The sequence below is a fragment of the Panulirus ornatus genome, chromosome 35 (genome assembly GCF_036320965.1).
Source record: "Panulirus ornatus isolate Po-2019 chromosome 35, ASM3632096v1, whole genome shotgun sequence".
Taxonomy (NCBI): Eukaryota; Metazoa; Arthropoda; class Malacostraca; order Decapoda; family Palinuridae; genus Panulirus; species Panulirus ornatus.
This window is the reverse complement of record NC_092258.1, coordinates 10,567,137-10,588,014: the sequence shown is the minus strand read 5'-3', so window position 1 is coordinate 10,588,014 and position 20,878 is coordinate 10,567,137. Positions and strand designations below refer to the sequence as shown.

At 48.1% G+C, this 20,878-nt stretch overlaps 1 protein-coding gene across 7 annotated transcripts in view; it reads right to left on the bottom strand.

Annotated features, from left to right (window-relative positions):
• Positions 1 to 20,878, bottom strand: part of Schip1 (Schwannomin interacting protein 1) — a 212,429-nt gene that overhangs the window by 54,420 nt on the left and 137,131 nt on the right. For all 7 annotated transcript variants that reach the window (XM_071683022.1, XM_071683016.1, XM_071683017.1 and 4 more), the window contains 3 exons: positions 20,413 to 20,520; positions 16,042 to 17,169; positions 15,113 to 15,283 (listed from right to left, as the gene is read on the bottom strand). In XM_071683022.1, coding sequence (XP_071539123.1) covers positions 15,113 to 15,283; positions 16,042 to 17,169; positions 20,413 to 20,520 — 1,407 coding nt within the window. The remainder of the gene's footprint in view (positions 1 to 15,112; positions 15,284 to 16,041; positions 17,170 to 20,412; positions 20,521 to 20,878) is intronic.

The following is a 20,878-nucleotide window of genomic DNA, read 5'->3' as shown; positions in this document are numbered from 1 at the left end:
CCCCCATTATAAACGCCCTCCGTGCTAATTACTGCCCCCTCCGTGCTAATTACCCTTCTTCCTCGTAGGTTTTTAGTTATCTAATTGCCCAGAGATGGCGGGTCGAGGAAGCCTGAGAGAATATTAAGACCGTACATACATTTCTAAGGTGTCTTAATGCTCACTAAAATGGCGGGAATTACAGTTTTCTGTTTTACGCCTGGCAATGCTGTGGGGATCAGAGCGTAGCGCACACTCCCAACAGCGCTGTTGCGGTCAATCAGCGAGGGGGACATTTAGCAATGTTCCTGCTATGACCCTTCGTGGTGTAGCGGTTGAACGTCGCTGACCCTGAAGCATTATTCATGGGGCGGCCCGGGGTCGAATCTCGGTTGCGGCAGACAGTTCAGTCACCCCAGCTGTTCATCCACTCCGAAGGATAGATCGATTAATAGAGTACTTGGCTCAGGCTAGGATATATATATATATATATATATATATATATATATATATATATATATATATATATATATATATTAATGAGATGGCCTTGACTTGAGCACTCAGTTGCTCATGCCGTCTCATCTAACAAAAAAAAATAAAGACTTGCTTCTTGGGGGTTAATGTTGCCTGCTGAGAGAGAGAGAGAGAGAGAGAGAGAGAGAGAGAGAGAGAGAGAGAGAGAGAGAGAGAGAGAGAGAGAGAGAGAGAGAGAGAGAGAGAGAGAGAGAGAGATATCAAAGGCTTAAAATGTCAGTGTGTCACGTAAAGCAAAACCTTACTGTGATAACAGACCAGTTGCAAGCTGCAGGCTGTTGGAAGCCGCTGCCTCCAACAGCCTGATTGAAACAGAAGAACAACGTAGCAGCTTGTTCCCAGACCCAGGTATGAGGGTAGAAGACCTCCCTAACCATCGTCAGGTGTACGTATGGTAAGGTAAGGTCCCAGACCCAGCTGTGAGGGTAGAGGACCTTCATAACCATCCTAAAGTACACGTAAGGTAAGGTCCTAGACCCATCTGTGGGGTAAAGACCTCCTAAACCATCCTAAGGTACACGTAAGGTAAGGTCCCAGACCCAGCTATGGGGTAGAAGACCTCCTAAACCATCCTAAGGTACACGTAAGGTAAGGTTCCAGACCCAGCTATGGGGTAGAAGACCTCCTAAACCATCATAAGGTACACGCAAGGTAAGGTAAGGTCCCAGACCCAGCTGTGAGGGTAGAAGACCTCCTAAACCATCATAAGGTACACGTAAGGTAAGGTAAGGTCCCAGACAGAATTCATCGTCATGTTTACATTAATAGGTCCCCGCTGGGGTCAGCAGGGTTGGTCCTCAGTCGTGACCTATGATCTGCTTCTGTGACCTGACCCGCTATCACGACCCTTACCAGACATAACATAAACACGTAACTCTCCTGTTCCACGTGTCTGGTCCGGCGTCAGCCACCCTACCCTCCACTGTCAGCTTCCACCATCCGGGGTCAACGCCTACCCTCCGGTGTCAGTCTCCACTATCCGATGTCAGCTTTAACCCTCGTGTCAGCCATCTCCCTCCCATGTCAGCTCCCGGCTCTCTCTCTCTCTCTCTCTCTCTCTCTCTCTCTCTCTCTCTCTCTCTCTCTCTCTCTCTCTCTCTCTCTATTGCTGAATAACGTATAGCTAATGTTGATAACCTCCCCACTGCTAATGCTGACAACTACCACGTATGCTGACAGCCTCACCACCACTATGCTGACAGCAGCCACTAATGCTGACAGCCTCATCACCACCATCATGCTGACAGCAGCCACTAATGCTGGCAGCTTCACCACCACAGTGCTGACAGCAACCACTAATGCTGACAGCTTCACCACCACCACCATGCTGACAGCCACCACTAATGCTGACAGCCTCAACACCACCGTGTTGACAACCACTACAAAGTGCTGACGGCTACACCACCCTAGCTGACACCCTCAGTATCACCAAACAACTATAGAAGCTACTGCTGACAGCCAGGTCCTCAACCATCATTACTGACGGCTACCTGGGAAAGATATGAACGGGCCTATGGGGAGATAAGAGCAGGCCTATGGGGGAGATAAGAGCAGGCCTATGGGGAGATAAGAGCAGGGAATGGCACCCGAACTTTTGGGTCGCCACACCATCTCATAAGGTTCGCACTTCTTGAATGTTTCCCTCGCTTTGCCAGGCCCCTAAGCACGGCATGGCCTTTCAGCACGAACGTACGACCCTCGGGCACGAAGGCACGGCTCGCGCGTGACCTTTGACCTGACCCGTAAAGGCTAATTGAGGAGTCCACGTCCATCGGTAGGGTGACGGAGAGGGGGTCACAAAATGTGTGTAGTATGACTGTGGGTGTCAGGTTGAGGCACCACCACACACCCAGACTTCTGGTGAAGTGAATGAATCAACAGTATGGGCGGGGGCGTGGGCGGGGATGTGGGGCGGGCACCAAGTGAGAGTATGGGCGGGGGTGTGGGGCGGACACCATGTGATAGCGTGGACGGAGGTGCGGGGCGAGCACCATGTAAGAGTATGGGCGGTGTGGGGTGGGGACCATGTGAGAGTATGGGCGGGGGTGTGGGGCGAGCACCATGTGAGAGTATGGGCGGGGGTGTGGGGCGGGCAACATGTGAGTGTGGGCGGGGGTGTGGGGCAGGGGACCATATGAAAGTGTGGGCGGGGGGTGTGGCGCGGTCACCGATGGGGCTTCACTAACCACATACATTTTCTTCCTTCTTCCAGCAGAGTAATGTTCCTCCAGGAACTACGACTGGTACGACTACTCGAGCCTGAGGGAGTGGTGGCTGGCCAGGTGGCTGGGCTGGTACGACCATTAGGACCTGCTTTGGTAATGGTCGGCCAAGTACGACCACCAAGGCCAACAGGAATAATGGTTTTCCAGGTACGACCACCATGGTCTTCAAGAATAATGGCTGGCCTACGACCACTAGGGCCTACTGGTGCAACGAGGGGCAAGGTAAGACCACAAGGGCCTCCTGTAGTGGTTGGTCAGGTACGACCACAGGGGGGCCTGCTGGAGTAATGGTTGTCGAGGTAGTAAAGCTGGTACGACCACTAAGGACTAGTCACGACTAACGAGGCTGCCGGGGAAATGGTCGGCCAAGTACGACGACCACCAGGGTCAGCAGGAGAAATGGTCGACCAGGCAGCAGGAGGCTGGTACGACCAATAAAGGCCTGCAGGAGTTAATGTTGGGCAGGAAACGGCTTGGACGACTACAAAGGCTTACCTCTGCAACTCAATATGGCACACCTTCCAATTTCAAATCTACATAAGTATATGTAACTTGAAATTAGGTGTTATACTAATTAATTAACCAATTAAATTACTCACAATACTTTTTTTTTTAAATATACAACTAATATTAATCCCGATAATCATTTCAAGTTTCTTCAGTAAATACTTGCAGTAACATTAATATGGACGTGTCTTTAAAAGACCACTTAACTATTTTTCTATCTTGGAAATGCTCTATCAGTAACTTCATCCACATTTTCATTCTATATTTTCTATATCACACTAAAACCTCTGAACACATACTTGAGCTTATCTTATTAGCACTTAAAAAAACAGAACTTTTTTGAAAATCTTGAGACCCACACTGGTAGGGCAAGCGACACCCACCCACCACTGCCACTACTGTGGGAGGCAATACTGGCACTAGACACACACACACACACGTCCTCCGGGTGACCGTCTTGGACTTGAGTCTTGGCGCGGCTGCTGGGTAGATAATATTGGCAGCGTCACCCTCCTTTCCCCCCCTGACGGTACGATACTCTTCCTCTACCCTCCCGGCACCGTTTCGGTTTGAGGGGAGCCTGCTTAACGAAATCGTCCCGCAATGTTGATTGTGTAATTATCGCTGTCATGTTTCAGCCATGGTTATTCAACGTGAAATACTTCTGAACGCTAATTACCATGATTACCATGATGTACAACACATGATTTTTTTTCTCTTCTAAAATCCAGTTGGCTTTGAATCACGTTACGCCTGAGTCTCATTGTACGACTTAATGAAGCAACTAATCCACATCTGTCGTCAAACAGAACGCAAAAGTCTTAATTACATTATACTCATGAATAGATTTTACGAAACTTTTAATGTGGGTATGTACCTAAAAACATATGCCTGGCAGCGAGGGGAAAGGCTGGCATACAAGGACTGCCAGAGGTCGCTAGCTGCTCCCCAACCGGTGGTGGGTTCATTAACGTATATTTAGGGCCATGTATTATTCTTCGAAATCAATAGATGGAAACACAAATAAAGGAGAAGGAGGTTGATTATTATCGTACAGGTTCCAGGGTCGAACTCGACACAATATTGGCAAAATTCAAAGGTCGGAAGGAAAAGGCGAAAAATATCTCTAGCTGGCTACCGTATAATTTGTTATCCAGAGTAAATAAACACAAATAAACTATTTAACAGAGTAAAGAAGATGCTCGTAAAACGAAAGAGGAAAAGAATGAAGGACGTCAAGTTTTCGATTTCAAAACCAGGATTAACTAAAAAAAAAAAAAAATTTATCCAGAGCATTTACTGCAGAAGAAAGAAGTTTGCATGATATTCGTATGACACTTTTCAAGTCCTTACGTCTAATCCAACCTAACCAGTTAACCCAACCTAATCTAAACACTTAACTTAATCTAATCCCACCTAATCAGTTACCCAGACTTTACCTACATCATCTATCCTCATCTAAACCTAACCTAATCAAACAAACCAAACTACATATCTAACCTAACTGCATCTAACCTAATCAAACAAACCAAACTACATATCTAACCTAACTGCATCTAACCTAATTAAACAAACCAAACTACGTATCTATCCTAACTACATCTAAGTAGCGTAGTTACTTCACACGATACTATAATATAGAAAGAAAGAAAGAAAAATAGAGCCTATTCGTTGTGGTTCTTGGAGAGTTCCCACTCCACACTACTCGACAGACATCTTACCCACTGTCGAACGGATCTGTTGTCTCGCTGACGTCCGAAATGAAACCTTCACACTCATTTTGTGCAGCCACTGCCACACCTGCACGTAGCCTCGCCCTCACTGACCTCATACACCCCAGCCACATCGTCAGTCCACTACACACCCCTAGCCACACCTCATGCCCTGCCCCATTACACACCTCCTATCACACCTTAAGCCCTGCCCCACTACACACCCTCAACCACACCTCATGCCTGCCCAACTACACACCCTAGCCACACCTCATGCCCTACCCCACTACACACCCCTAGCCACACCTCATGCCTGCCCCACTACACACCCCCAACCACACCTCATGCCCTACCCCTCTACACACCCCCAGCCACACCTCATGCCAGCCCTACTACACACCCCTAACCACACCTCACGCCACCATTCCGGTCCCACTACACCTTCTACCATCCCACAGCACACCCTGGCCAGAGAAAACGCCTAAAATAAAGAGAGAGATTTTGCTCTGATGGCAGGGCTAACGCGGCGCTCGCTCGGTGTGAGAGAGAGAGAGAGAGAGAGAGAGAGAGAGAGAGAGAGAGAGAGAGAGAGAGAGAGAGAGAGAGAGAGAGAGAGAGAGAGAGAGAGAGAGGAGGGGAGACTAAAAACGGAGGCTTTCGACAGATAACGATTTCTGAAAATACGGAGGTTGGCTGGTCTTTCCCGGGACCTGGGATGGTGTTGGTGTGGGGGGAAAGTGTGTGTGTGTGTGTGTGTGTGTGTGTGTGTGTGTGTGTGTGTGTGTGTGTGATTGCTCCCTTGTTTACGGGGGGACCGTGGGTAGGAGGGGAGACGGTGCGTCATTATACAGTCCCCCAGCATCACTGGTCATGTGACAAGGCCACATCTTTCATTAGAGACGCGGACGCGAAACTATAGAGCACCTGTGTATGGCGTAGTCGTCTTTGTGCGTCGGCAGCGAATCGCGTAAAGAATCTTCCAAGGCGAACGCATAGAAAATGAGAATGTTTTCCTTTTACTCGCTCGTTTTCGATCGTCGGAGAAAACGGGAACTTCGGCGGTTTAAATCCTTCCCCCATCCACCCCATTTTTCGGTGTTTCAATTTCTTTTTTAGTCTTGCACTGCCAGACCCACTTTAACAGCTTGGGGTTAGTAGTAACATAAGATAAGTAGAAGTAGGTTGATACTGGTATGAATAAGTGACTTAAGACATATCTCAGATCTTTCACTTTGAGAGAGAGAGAGAGAGAGAGAGAGAGAGAGAGAGAGAGAGAGAGAGAGAGAGAGAGAGAGAGAGAGAGAGAGAGAGAGAGAGAGGCTGTTATACTGCCCCATTGGCCACACCATGATGACCGGGCCACACCTTCCTTACATACTACCCCATTGGCCTCACCACGATGGCTCGGCCACACGTTACATACTGCCCCATTGGCCACATCGTGATGGCCTGGCCACACCTTTTCATACTGGCTCAATGGCCACATCTCATCTATACTAGCTCATGGGCCACTTGGGTAAGTCGCTGAAAGCGGTAATGAATTTACGTCTGTATTCATAGAAAATGGTATGTCAACACAATCTCGAAAAAGGTAATAAAAAAAATTCTATTTAGGAATATTCTTTTTCTCTTCCGGGATCTTACGGAGTCGAACTCGGGGCATGGACTTCCAAACTCGAACTCAGTACCCGAAGTGGGAACCTGAAACTCAGTACTTGAACTGGGGGGAACTCGAAGTCAATACTCGAACTCCGAACTCGAGCTCAGTACCCCGAACACGTGGAACCCGACCTCATTTACCGAAATGGAGACCCGAAAACGGACTTCGAACTCAGTACTCGAACTCACATGCCTGAGACCAGAGCCTGACAGACCCACGGAGCAATTGCATGTCGACCCACTGTGATGAAGGTGGCTAGCCCCACCACCACTGTACCTGGGAGCAGGTTGGGCCACCTGCGGCCCCTGGGCCACCACCCAGGAAGTCCCTCAAGTGCCTGGTGGTGGGGTGGGGTGGTCAGGGAGACACCGTGACATAAGCCTAGGTAAGTAATCTTAGAAGACTGCTGCCTCCGGCATGGCCTGCTCCCACGTGTCTGACCTGCTGGATTCAGCCTACCGTCGTGCCCGTGGCCTGCCCCAGCCTACCGGACTACCCCAGCCTGCCGCCCTGCCCCAGGGTGCTATCCTACCCCAGTCGATCTTCTTGCCCCAGCCTGCTGCCCTTCTCCAGCGTGCCACCTGCCCCAGTCTACCTGCTTGCCCTAGACTGCTGCCCTGCCAGAGCCTGCTGTCCTGCCTCAGCCCGTCTTTCAGCTCTGGCCTGCCGTCCTTTCCCAGTCGAGCTAGCCTCCTGCAACGGCCCAAGAGAACACACTCACTTCATTAAACAGATGATGCCTTTCACGTCCATTCATGAAGATCCGAAACACATAAATATACGGAATCGTAGTCATCATCTTTGTCGAGCTTTTGCCAACCTCTTGAGAGCAACGAGAGGAGACCCTTCTCTTACCCCATCAATCTGGAGTGAAGAGGCCGTACCTAACCTTCCATCAGGAATATCAATGATAAAGGCAATTACTAGTATACTGTCCGGAGAGCTGTTTTGTGTGGACAGCGTGGCAGCCAAGGTGCCACTTCCTCTGAGCTCGGGGTTCTTAAGGATTTACGTAAGGCAGACGGGAGTGTGGGGGTTCCATGAGCACAGCGGTACTGGGGATGGTGATGGACTAGAGTGAGGGGTTTTGTGCAGGCATCCCAGGCAAGTAGACGGATAGATAGAGATATAAGAAGAAACAAACACTGCAAGAGTATACAAGACACCAATCGAGTACGAAGAGCCCAGTCCACAGCCCACACGACACTACGCTACACTCACACCTACACTGGAGGTGAGGATTTCCCCAGGTGTGTCCTACCTCCAACTAGCATCGTATCACACACCAGGTGTCGGTGATCGTACACTATCTAATGCATCGACACCAAGATCATTCAGCGTCCCTCTCTTTCACTGTAAGCCAGTGTCATGGTCTTCATGTTGAGGTATTTGGTACCACATCACAACCAGCAGAAGCCAGTGTCATGGTCTTCATGTTGAGGTATTTGGTACCACCTCACAACCAGCAAAAGCCAGTGTCATGGTCTTCATGTTGAGGTATTTGGTACCAACTCACAACCAGCAAAAGCCAGTGTCATGGTCTTCATGTTGAGGTATTTCGTACCACATCACAACCAGCAAAAGCCAGTGTCATGGTCTTCATGTTGAGGTATTTGGTACCAACTCACAACAAGCAGAAGCCAGTGCCATGGTCTTCATGTTGAGGTATTTGGCTCCTCATCACAATCTGTTATGGTCGAGCATCAATCACATCCTCTTTACCAAGGCATCTGCACTACTTCACAACGGCCAAGTGCTCCTGGTGAAGCGCTCACGAGTGTGACCTCGTTTTCTGTCTCTGGGTCGCCTCCTGAGCGAAATCCACCCACTCACCCACCCACACACACCCACACACACACACACACACACTGGACTTGAACCAGGCGCTGTCCTAGTACCTGTACGTTAACGTGTGTCGACCAGCTCCGGGAATGAAAGGCATGTTCAACCAGACAAGAGTTTGAGGGACATGTAGCTCCTGTGAGGGTCGGACAAGACGGGGATCCACATGCCATAAACACGTAGGGAGGGACACGCCCACGTAAATGAAGGCGCCGACAGACAAACACACGAGAGGACGCATCGCAACCACACAGCCTTGGCGTAAGTTGGGGACGTCCTCTTGCTTCCTCCTTCTTCAAATCTCTCGTGCTTCCACGCTACTCACTCTATCCTGACCTAAAGGTCTTTTCTACCCTATAAGCCTTTTCTTACCAGAGTTTCCAACTCTGAATCGAAGTCTCAAGTCCGCAGTACCAGGTCGGTTCTCCATCTACAGGCTCTCCCTCCCCAAAACCCAGGTTCTCAAATGAAGTCTACTTTCCTTCCTTGAACCCCAGGTCTTCTCCTTAAGTTTTACTTTCCCTCCAGAGTCTCAGGTTCCCCCCACTTCAATTCAAGGTCCTGTGCCAAGCCCTAGGTACCATGTAGGTGCTAGGCCCTATCTTCGAACCTCCAGTCCCGTGCCCCAACCTAGGCTCTCTCATGAGTACCATGAACCCTTCTTGAACATCGGATACCCTTACATTACCCCGAACTCCCTCGTGGGTCCTAGGTTCCCTCGGTGAACCCAACTGTCCTCTCTGCTCCCCAGTTTAAGGCCACTTCGTCGGTTTCTCGTTGTCACTTCCCTTCTCATCTCTCAATCCTTCCATGAGACTGAGACTACCACCTCTCGTCACTTCGGATGAGGCCCTGTACTTAACGTACACTGTAGAAGGTGTGGGTGAAACCCCTCCTCCCACAACAGATGGTAGGGGCGTTGAAGGAGGGGCGACGAAGGCCGAAGGTTTTCCATTTTCAATGATCCACCGCAAAAATGTTCAAACAAACTACCCCATATTTCAGACTCTCTCTCTCTCTCTCTCTCTCTCTCAACACCTTGGATCTATTTTGCATCTGACATATACTCTTTATCTTTGCCGACAAAAAGGAACGGAGAAATCGATATAAAAACGAGCGCCTGTGTCTGTGTATTTCTATTGTGGGTCTCAGCAAGCAAATACAAGAACGAACCAGCTCTGTGTAGTCACTGGAGAGTTTCAATCTCGCGCCGAGGCTGTATCCACAATGATTCGCTGACAATTTTGGTCGTCGGGATACGCGGGGAACTTGACTCATACCGGAAAAGATGTATTATTTTCCTTGCAAATATTTTAGGATGGAGAGGCTCCGAGTCTGGTCCTTGTTATGGGTGACACATTCCCTCTCCCCGTTTAAACGACCGACGACAGATAACGACTCGCTCGCTAACTCACTTTTTTTTTTTTCCTATCGCTCCATTTCGCCACGTGCCCACTTGTGGTCGCCATAAAAAGAGTCGCTGGGAGTGAACCAGAAGCCTAAACCTTCCACACACACACACACACACACACACACACAGGGTCTATTTTCAGACTATGGAGTAAACACGGTTAGACCAGGACTCCTTCTCACACATCTTTATGTTACACACTTAAGACACACACACACACACACACACACACACACACACACACACACATATATATATATATATATATATATATATATATATATATATATATATATATATATATATATATATATATATATATATATATATATATATATTTATTTATTTATTTATTTACTTATTTATTTATATGTATTAGCTCTTTTGAGATTAACTAATTGGTTCTATATCGTGATCCAGAGGTGCCTTATCCCTACATTCCCAACTCTGTCACTCACATGGCACGTCTTTGAAAAGGAAAAGGACAGTAGGGAAAGAAGTGAGATACGAAAATCACAAATGATACGCGGATGAAAAATCTAAAACTATTTCACAAATTCATGAGCGACCAATTGGCAGCTAGTGACCAAATCATTAGGTTAAGGAACTCAGAAGGGGAAAGCTACTGGTACAGACGAGGTTATATGTGAGGAGCTCAATGTGTGTAAAGTTCTAGTGTGTGTGTGTGTGTTTCATTAGAAAAAAAAAAAAAAAGGTCCGAAGACGTCATTACCATCAGCCAGGGAGGGTGATCAGAATATGAGAAAATACTGTTAATATTTAACCCAGTGGAAATGATGTGGCTCAAGGAGGAGGTAGACCCATATACAGACTATGGTCCAGACGATATCTCACAACTTGTACTCATGGAGTGCACGATGGCCCTTTGCCAAGCTCACTGGTGGTGTACAAGATCCCCCTCAGTGAAGTAGAAATGTTCCACCGGAATGGAAGAACCAAGGTCGTGCCAATATTTAGAGAAGGTGGTATAGGAGTAGCCCAGAGCCACAGGCCAGTGTCCCCACTGAGGATCAAATACAAGAAGGCGAAGATGATGATGATAAAGGAACGGATGGGTGAGAACAGGACTGGCATAAGCTACTGAAGGCGGAAGACAACGTGGACTCCGAAGGAAAAGAAATGACGAGGTCACTAGATCTTTATGAGCGAGTAAACAACATCCTAGACAAAAGGGATTATCTGAGTACATGGTCTATTCTTGCACTGGTACATGGTCAGGGATTAAACATACCAGATGATGAATATCCTATCTGGGGTTAATAGATTGTTATACAAGCCCTACTGTGAGAATGGCCTGGGAGCTGACATCACCAGAGCAGCAGGTGAGAGGGACTGTGAGCGGAGGCAACGTATATTTTGACTAGCGTCAAAACTAATTTTTTTTTCAAGTTTATGAACTGTTCAATGTGTAGAAAGATATGAGCGAGGTACAATTCACCCTAGGCTGAAATATACAACAGTTTGGTCTCCTTACCCGAAAAACAACACAGAACTGCTGGAGAAGGTACAAAGGCATGCAAGAAGATTGACACTCTCAGGATTGAGTGGAATGAGCTATGAAGGGAGGAGGGGGGAAGACGCCCTAATCTACCCACACCGAAAGAAAGGGCAATAAAGGGAAACAGGATAACTAAGTACGGATTTCAAAGAGACCACGACGACGTTAACAGAGGAAAGTTCTTTGATACGAGGAAGGAGTGGAGAACAAGAGGGCAGAGTTGACAGTCAGAGGAGAACTGAGGAGGCGCTTCTTCAGCAACGGACTGTGGACACGTTCAACGAGCTAAACGCAGAGCATGCAAATACAATTACCATAGGGGAATTCAAGGTATATCATTGACACTGACAGAGGGACTAGAGGCCAGAGGGGCGGTACCCAAGAGTGTATGGCCTCCTCCCTATACGTATACAAATATGTATTAACATTCAGTCACTAGAGGGAGTTGTTCCCAGTCCCTCATTACCATAATTCCCTCCCTCTCCACTCCTCCCTCAAACGGCAAGTGGCGCGCCAAGGCGTAAACAACTACGCTGCGCCAGGGCATAAACAGCTACGCTGTCGTAGGAGCTAGACAACTACGCTGTGCCAGGACATACGAATAACTACGGCGTACCAGGACACATGTAGTTACGCTGTGTCAGGACATATACTACTACACAGAGCCAGGTCAGAGACAACAATACGTCAAAGGGCATCACAACATTTGCTCACTCTCCGCATTACAACGCTAACACTTGCCCATCGTCCATGGGGCATCACCAACACTTGCCCATCGTCCATGGGGCATCACCAGCACCTGCCCATCGCCCACGGGGCATCACCAACACTTGTCCACCCTCCCTGGGGCATCATCCACACTTGCACACCCTCCGTAGCTTCACCAACACTTGTTCATCTTCCGCGGTGCATCACCAACACTTCCCCATCCTCCGCGGTGCATCACCACCACTAGTTCACCTTCCACAGTGCATCACCAACACCAACCCACCCTCCACAGTGCATCATCAACACTAGTTCACCCTCCACAGTGCATCATCAACACTAGTTCACCCTCCACAGTGCATCACCAACACTAGTTCACCCTCCACAGTGCATCACCAACACTGGTTCACTCTCCACAGTGCATCACCACCACTAGTTCACCCTCCACAGTGCATCACCAACACTGGTTCACCCTCCACAGTGCATCACCACCACTAGTTCACCCTCCACAGTGCATCACCGCCACCCGCCCATCCATCAGCCCGTAGCAACAGACAGTCCTCGCTCTTCATGTGATCATCTGTCTAATGGCACCGTCTGACGCGTTATTGATTACCGATGTTACATGTTAGTCCCTTGTGGCGGTGTGTGATCACGGTTAAAGTCTTCGCTGCTTCGACTGTCCCGATGATAATCAGTCTGGGCTCAGCAGTGAGCTCAGTCTAGGTTCGACAGTGATTCAAGAGCTCAAGTTGGTTGAGCAGTGTGATCCGTGAGCTCAGTCTAGGTTCGACAGTGATTCAAGAGCTCAAGCTGGTTGAGCAGTGTGATCCGTGAGCTCAGTCTAGGTTCGACAGTGATTCAAGAGCTCAAGCTGGTTCAGCAGTGATCCGTGAGCTCAGTCTAGGTTCGACAGTGATTCAAGAGCTCAAGCTGGTTGAGCAGTGATTCGTGAGCTCACTCTGGGGGTTCAGCAGTGATCCGTGAGGTTTAGTCTGGGTTCAGCAATGATTCGTGAGGTTCAGTTTGGGTTCAGGAGTGATCCCTGAGCTCAGTCGGGATGTGACTGTGTCCCGTGAGCTCAGTCTGGGTTCGACGGAGATCTGCGTTCTCATTCCTGGGGTTCAATAGCGATGAAAGACCTCAGGCTGGGCCCAGCAGTGTAAGCAACGTGGGGATAATCATGATGAGCGGATGATACCACACACTTGTGCGATTGTTACTGCCACGTAGACAATGGCTGGGTTTTGGTCCTTGTGGGCGCAAGCTGTAGGAGAACGTAGGGATAAACAGCGTAGAGAGTGGGAATGGAAGTCGAAGCAGTAAGACGACATCAGAAAGGGATTAAAGGCAATCATTTTCCTTCCTTTAGAGAAGCTGTGCCTCTGTCTGCTTCGGCGATTAAGGTTAAAATGTTGATCTTATCGGTAGAACCGAAACAGACGAGCAAGCACAGGAGTACGTTCAGAGGCATATTCCCCCAGAACACGGGGAAGGATGTAAGTCCGGTTCATACACCACGCTCGTGTCCCAGAGGAGGAGCAGCACTTTTTAAAGACTGCATGATAAGGAAATATGAGAAGAGTTCATTTAGTAAATGGTGATAAGGAATGTAGGGATCCTGGAAAAGAGGACTTAGAAGAAAAGAACAAAACTAGTCAGCTTTATTGGAAAAAAAAAGAGAAAACTTTCGACTGAAGTTCTCAGAGAAAGTTTTGGTCCTTGACCACACTGACCCATCGAGTGGTGGGAGAGGACAATTTGCCTCACAAATGATATACATCTAATGATTTCGTTTTGAGGTATCAGCTCAACCGCGAGTCAAAGGAAGGAGAACGATATGGTTTCTTGCAGGTCTGAGACGCCAGATTCCTGACCTCAATGGCCTCATAACAAAGAGCTATTGAATTATGGACTGGAATAAAGAGACACGCCTCCAACCCCACAACAATTGGTTCTACATATGGCATCGCCTGCAGCCTGGGGTCACACTGCATCTTCATATATTAAAGTCTCACGCAATTCAGACTTCCAAAAGTTCATTCGCAAGAGAAAACACACCCACCCAAGAGGGCGAGGTATCTGAATCACCATAGTACCAATGGCAATTGTCTTTTCCCGTCGGCTAATTTTCCACTAATACACTAGTGTGGTTGTATACAACCCTCTAACAACAGGAGAGATCATCCAAGAAATAGAGACAAACACAAGAACAACAATAAGCGAGACTGAACAAGACTGAGGCCCCGCCGGAGACGAAATCAATATGAATGTGTTCGTCACTGGCTGGAGACACAGTGACCAAAAGTATGGGACGCAAGAAACGACAATTGCGACCATGTATGAATGATATGGTGGGGGTACAGTCTTCCCTGTATACCGTGGCACCCTTTCCTCAAACACCCGTCGTGAGGGAAAAAGGTTCCTGGTGACTCGCGAAGCCAGGGGAAGGAGAACCTCATCGTTACTACATGATGAGTGGAGAGGAGAAGTTAGTGGGAATGCCTCAGCGATGCGAATATTAAGACGATATGACTCGCGCCGCGCTTGGTTTATGGACGCACAGGGGATCCTGTACGTCAGGTGGACAATGACTGTGATCCTGAGCGTCAGCTGCACAATGGCAGGCAGCACAAACACGTCAGCTGCAGACGGCCGCCAATAACCCACTAATAAAGACAAAATCCATACTGCTCGGCGCCCCCTCCGTCTCCGGAGAGACGGAGGAGCCAGACCTAACACAACACAACAGCTCGCAAGCCACAAAATACCATAACACTAATGACGTAAACAGAAATCTCCGTAGGTGTAAATTCTCCTACAGGAGTGAATTAATGTCGAGAAAGTGCGTGGTGAAAAGCCCAGGACTTACCTGTAGAAAACCTTCTCTGCTTCACAGGTGGCACCAGCGTATAGCCGCGTTTATAGATCCCGTTAAGAGAGAGAGAAAGAGCGAGAGAAACTGAGAGAAAGAGTGAGGGGAAAGAGTGTGTTTGTCTGCTGCGTGGCACTCACCTCCGTCGGGGGATCCCAGCTTGGCTCTGTCCTTGGAAGCGGAGGACGAGGACGCCTGAGGGACGGACTTACGGAAGGCGACCCTGTCCCTGCGGCGCTGAGGACTCTCTCTCCGCATCACCACCGCCTCCTCCACGCCCCCGAAGGTGACGCGGGAACTTCGAGTTCTCTCTGGGGATGAGGAAGGTTGACGCTAGCGAAGACAGTACAGGGAGATGACAGTAAACAGATGGTCTCCTCATGGTTGCTTGTGAGAGGACAGGAGTTGTACCCTACATTTCTAATCTAAGATAGATGAAAATGGGACAGTAGACAGATGTCTTGTTACCGTGGCACTGGTCTGGTAGGTTCTCAGGGGGTTAGTGTGGCATTGGTGTGGTAGGTCACCAGCGGTAACTGTGGCACTGGATCTGGTAGGCCAGCAGGGGTTACCGTGGCACTAGTCTGGTAGGTTGTCAGGGGGGTTACTTGTGGCACTAGTGGCACTATTCCAATAGCTCAGTAAAGATATTGAAGCTAACTCAATCATACCATAGGATCATCAGATTAATTATGAAATAAAAATGAATGCGAGCAATCATCTATATCTTCAACACTCCACCAGAGTTGACCATCGATGACAAAACAGAATATTTCACTCAAATAAATCAGTTATTCATATCATAAAGTCTTATAAAATATAATCAACTCCCTGCAACTATATATTTCATTATCAACTCTCGTAATTGCGTTTCTTATCGTCATTATTCATCAAACATGACAGTTTTTGAGATATAACGGGCACGATATTCAAGGTTTCTACTCCTTGATGAAGGAAGTGGAGGGTGATGTCCCCCTACATGACAGACAACATATTGTAATACTTAAGGCTATTCCTGCCTGGCACTCGAACACTGAGGCTAAGACACCAGCACCAATCATACTCTCACCGGCGTCAGAGGTGACGGGGGCGGTGTTCTCCTTGTTGGCGTCTGTGTCAGGTCTCTTGGCCGGGCACTGAGGGGCGGGCGGGACCTCCGTCCCTGGAGCCTCGTTGTCTGGCTCCCCAGTGCGGCACTTCTTGTGTTCGTTGATCTCCATCTTCTCCTTCTTGCAGGGGATGAAGTCCTCGCTGGACGCTACCTCCCCGCTCTCCTTAGCTTGGTTTTCCAGCTCCCGTACCATCTTCTCTGGCACGTCCAGGCACTCCTTCTCGTAGGCGTCCACGATGGGGCTCTCCGGCACCTGCGTCGTGTATCGGTTGTCGCCGTCGTTGGTATCGGGCAGCTTCAGGGTGTTGGGCTGCCTCATGGTGTTGTTGTTGGTGTGCTTGATGCTCGCCGTCGCCCCGCAGTTCTCCTTCAGTTCCTTGTGCTTTATGTAGTGCTTCAGCTTCCTGCCGTGAAGGGACAGCTCTTCCTTACCGTTGGACAAGATTGCATCGTTCATCTTGACTTTGGTCTCTGCCATTTTCTGCTCAATGTCAGAGGGGTTCTCGTCGTCCGACGTGAGATCGGCCGAGTCGGGTGTGTTGGTGGGGGGGTTACATATTTCCCCAGCCTCGGCGGTGTTGCCTGGCGAGCCTACGTTGCCATTGTCGTCACCGACCCTGTTGCTCAACGATCGGTTACACTGCAACTGTATCTTTGGCTTATCATAGAAGGACTTAATGAACGCACCGCAGTCTCTCAGTTCGTTCACATTGTTGTTGTAGAAACTATGGTCGGGGCTGAGGTCATTACACTGTAGGATGACCTGGGCGTAGCCGCTGGAGTCCAGTGGCCAGCCCTCGCAGTCCTGGGTGCAGCACGATGACCGAGACGAAGACGAACTTGGTCGTCGGGAACGATAACCCAACACCTCAAAGTCCAAAAGGCTCTTCGAATCTCTCTCCTTGATGATCTTGGAGTCTTGACCGTCACCTCTTGGTATATCTACCTCAAGAGAGCTGTACGATTCTAAATCCGATTCGTCGTTGTCTATCGAGGAGAGAGAACCATTGGATTGACGCAAATGGAGGAGTCCGCCCGAAGATATGGACGGGTGGTGGAGTCGGTCGCTGCTGCAGCTCACGTTTTCTGTAATACACCATTTAGAGAAAATTTGGTAAATCTAACAGTAACTTATGTAACTTACAATGTTAATTCAGGAGACTGAAATCAATACTTGTTTCTATCATGAAATTATTATCACAGAAATACAGGAGACTAAAGTCATGGCCAACATCAGCTTATGTTTAATTACCTATAACCATCTACTTCCATTATACCATTCACAGTTTCCTAAGGCATGCAAGTAGAGCCTCTGAACGAACCTACATCATTAAACCGCGCCCAGTGTGTTGAAGTGGAGCATCGACTTCCGCCTTTACACGATAAGGTGGTTCGCACAAGAGGTTGGTTCTTCAAATGAGATCAAAGCCACCAGTTCACACCGCCTCCTTGCACAAGATATTCCCATGGTATTCCATATTTGAAGTTTCCCTGACCCTAATCAATATTCTCCCTTTGTCTATCTGCCTACTTCGGTCTCCCAAGCCTCCTTGTACCGTCTACTACACTGAGAGATATACATCTTGTGCAACCTATCGTCTATGGAACGTTTTATGTAACAATATCAGACTTAGAGACTTTTATATATTCATCTTTCTAATGATTTCTTCACATGTCCCTCTAATGTCATTTTCTATTCTGTCTATCCTGCACATTCCAAATGCGTTATGCGAGTTATCTTTCTATACTACTACTATTACCTCCTATGTAAGTTATTTTTCTATACTGTTTCTATCTTTCTATACTTCTACTATCATCCGCTACGCAAATTATCTCCATATACTTCAACTATCATCATACCTATAATGGCCTCTGTAAATTTTGGCTGCACAGCCATACATCATGGGCAAGATGTATAGCGAAATTATATGCGGTCTTAAAATGATCTTTGAACCCTAAATTAGGTGTCAAAGGTCTTTTGGTTTGGTAGTTATAACTTAACGATGGTACAGTTGATAGGCTTAGACCATAGCAAATTTCTTATCAACTCTGACGGTTTTATCTACGAGCAAGGCATCATCTGCTTATAACAACTGTAGGCGACTTTCAATCTTTTTTCTTTTCTTTTTTTGCTCCCTGGTTAAGGACCACACAACACAATCGACCCCACCTCTTCCTCATCTCAGGCAGCGACCCATCATCGTTAGATAACCATGGCTATACCACAGAACACTTGGCCCCTCAAACAACTACTCACCCATACCACCACCACAATATACTCCGACACACGCATTGATTTTCCTTTAGTAAAAGCTCCCCAACAGCATTCAGAAATCCTCCATTCAGAAAACACAGAGTGAGATCATCCTAAAGCAATGTCCTCTGTACTTCTTCGTAAGCTCTGGCTAAAATCATTAATATCAGACACACACACACACACACATTTCTTATTTCTCTTTCAGGAACTTAGTATATTACTTGTCTCAGTGGAAAAATCTGATGTACAAAATTGTCTTCCGTTCTTGAACCCACCTTCACCGTCATGAACAAAGGCCTTCCCCTCGACACACACACACACACGTTGCCCACTACGCCAGCCACATATACGCCTCTAAATTCTTACGATCAATTTCATTTCATTTTCCTCTCATACAGTGGAGGAATGATCACTTTCGTCCAGTCATCAGACACCTGACCACTTTCCTATGTTTCCAGTTTCACTTTCCACATCCGGTCTACAGCGGTTTCACCTCCACTCTCTATTCTCTCGTTCACCACTTCGTCTGTGCCAGTTCATGGATTCGGGTTAAATGACAGCTGTTGTTAAGAGCACCTTACACCCAATAACACACACAAACACACACAGACACACACACACACACAGCAAATGTTCAGCAAGCTGTTCGTGTCCTACAACACTAGAGCATGCTTCTCGAGTTTGTCATCGCAGGGTTTGGGGAAGAGTGTGTGAAAGGACAATGTCGAGAGATAATGTGAACATAGAGTAAGGTAATTTGGTGTGGCAGGAGGGAGAAACAGGAGAGTGTAAATGTGAATCTGAATGTGGAGAGACTGGAGGAAGTGGAGTGTTATGCAGACATAGGAGTGGCCATGGTACAGGATGGAAGCATATATACTTTCTCTACGACAATATATGGGACATACAGATCTCTCTTTTTCCTTCAAATATTTCTCGCGTAAATTTTCCAAATCAAACATCTGGTCGACACATCCTCTCGTTCTCCTGAAAGCATATTTCTTCTCCCTAATCAGCTGCCTTGTGCAAGACACACTCCTTCGGTCACCAGTATTCCATACATCTTACCAGGTATGATCAAAAGACTTGTACGTCTGTATTTGACCCTCTGGCCTTCAAACAAGTGCAGTGTACATGCACTCTAGCCTTCCTCAGACGTCTTATCTTCGATCACACAAACCTCGAACAGTCTGAGTGATCAATCAAGAACACAATCAACCTCATTCCTGGGAAAAATAAACCTTGCAGTCCCGTCCACTACTGACCTTTTACATTTCTCTTTGCACGAAGGTGTCACCACTTCCTCACTTTAAACTTTTTCCATTCGCTGTGACTCTCATTCCACGTCCCCAAAACACCTCATCTTCCTCCCTGTCATCGTACACATTCAACAGTCCTTCACACACTCGGTTCACAACTTTTTTTTCCATCTTCTTTGCCTCTTACCACTTCCTCCAATCTGCTCTCTCTCTCACCGTCTTTCCCATTTGTTCTCTTATACATCAGTCACCTCCTTCCAATGTATTTTCCGAGTCTGAAGTTCATCAATGCTTTCTTTCCCCGCCTTTTATTTGACTCCTTTTTCAGCTCTCGTGCCATTCTCTTCGCCTCCGACCACTTTCTCTTGTACTCCTCCCACTCACACGAACTGCCTCCCTGCAGATACCGTTCATGCGCATCTCTCTCTCTCTCTCTCTCTCTCTCTCTCTCTCTCTCTCTCTCTCTCTCTCTCTCTCTCTCTCTCTCTCTCTCTCTCTCTCTCACTCTCTCTCTCTCTCTCTCTCTCTCTCTCTCTCTCTCTCTCTCTCTCTCTCTCTCTCTCTATCTATCTATCTATCTATCCATCTATCTATATCTACTTACCCATCCTCCGGCCACTTTCTCTCGTACTCCTCCCACTCACACGAACTGCCTCCCTGCAGATACCGTCCATGCACATCTCTCTCTCTCTCTCTTTTCTCTGTCTGTCTGTCTGTCTGTCTGTCTGTCTGTCTGTCTGTCTCTCTCTCTCTCTCTCTCTCTCTCTCTCTCTCTCTCTCTCTCTCTCTCTCTCTCTCTCTCTCTCATCTCACCAGAGAGGTCAGGCAGGGAGGGCGTTGGTGACGTTGTCATGCCATCCTCTCTGCCCGGCAGGCAGGTGCTGGTGCTGGTGGTGCCGCCCCGGCTCCTCTTGCTCGATGCTGCAACACAAGAGCCAGGTTAGTGGAGGTGGTCAGAGGGAGGCAGTAGGTTAGTGGCGGTGGTCAGAGGGAGGCAGTAGGTTAGTGGCGGTGGTCAGAGGGAGGCAGTAGGTTAGTGTTGGCGGTAAGAGGGAGGCAGTAGGTTAGTGGTGGCGGTCAGAGGGAGGCAGTAGGTTAGTGGAGGTGGTCAGAGGGAGGCAGTAGGTTAGTGGAGGTGGTCAGAGGGAGGCAGTAGGTTAGTGGCGGTGGTCAGAGGGAGGCAGTAGGTTAGTGGCGGTGGTCAGAGGGAGGCAGTAGGTTAGTGTTGGCGGTAAGAGGGAGGCAGTAGGTTAGTGGTGGCGGTCAGAGGGAGGCAGTA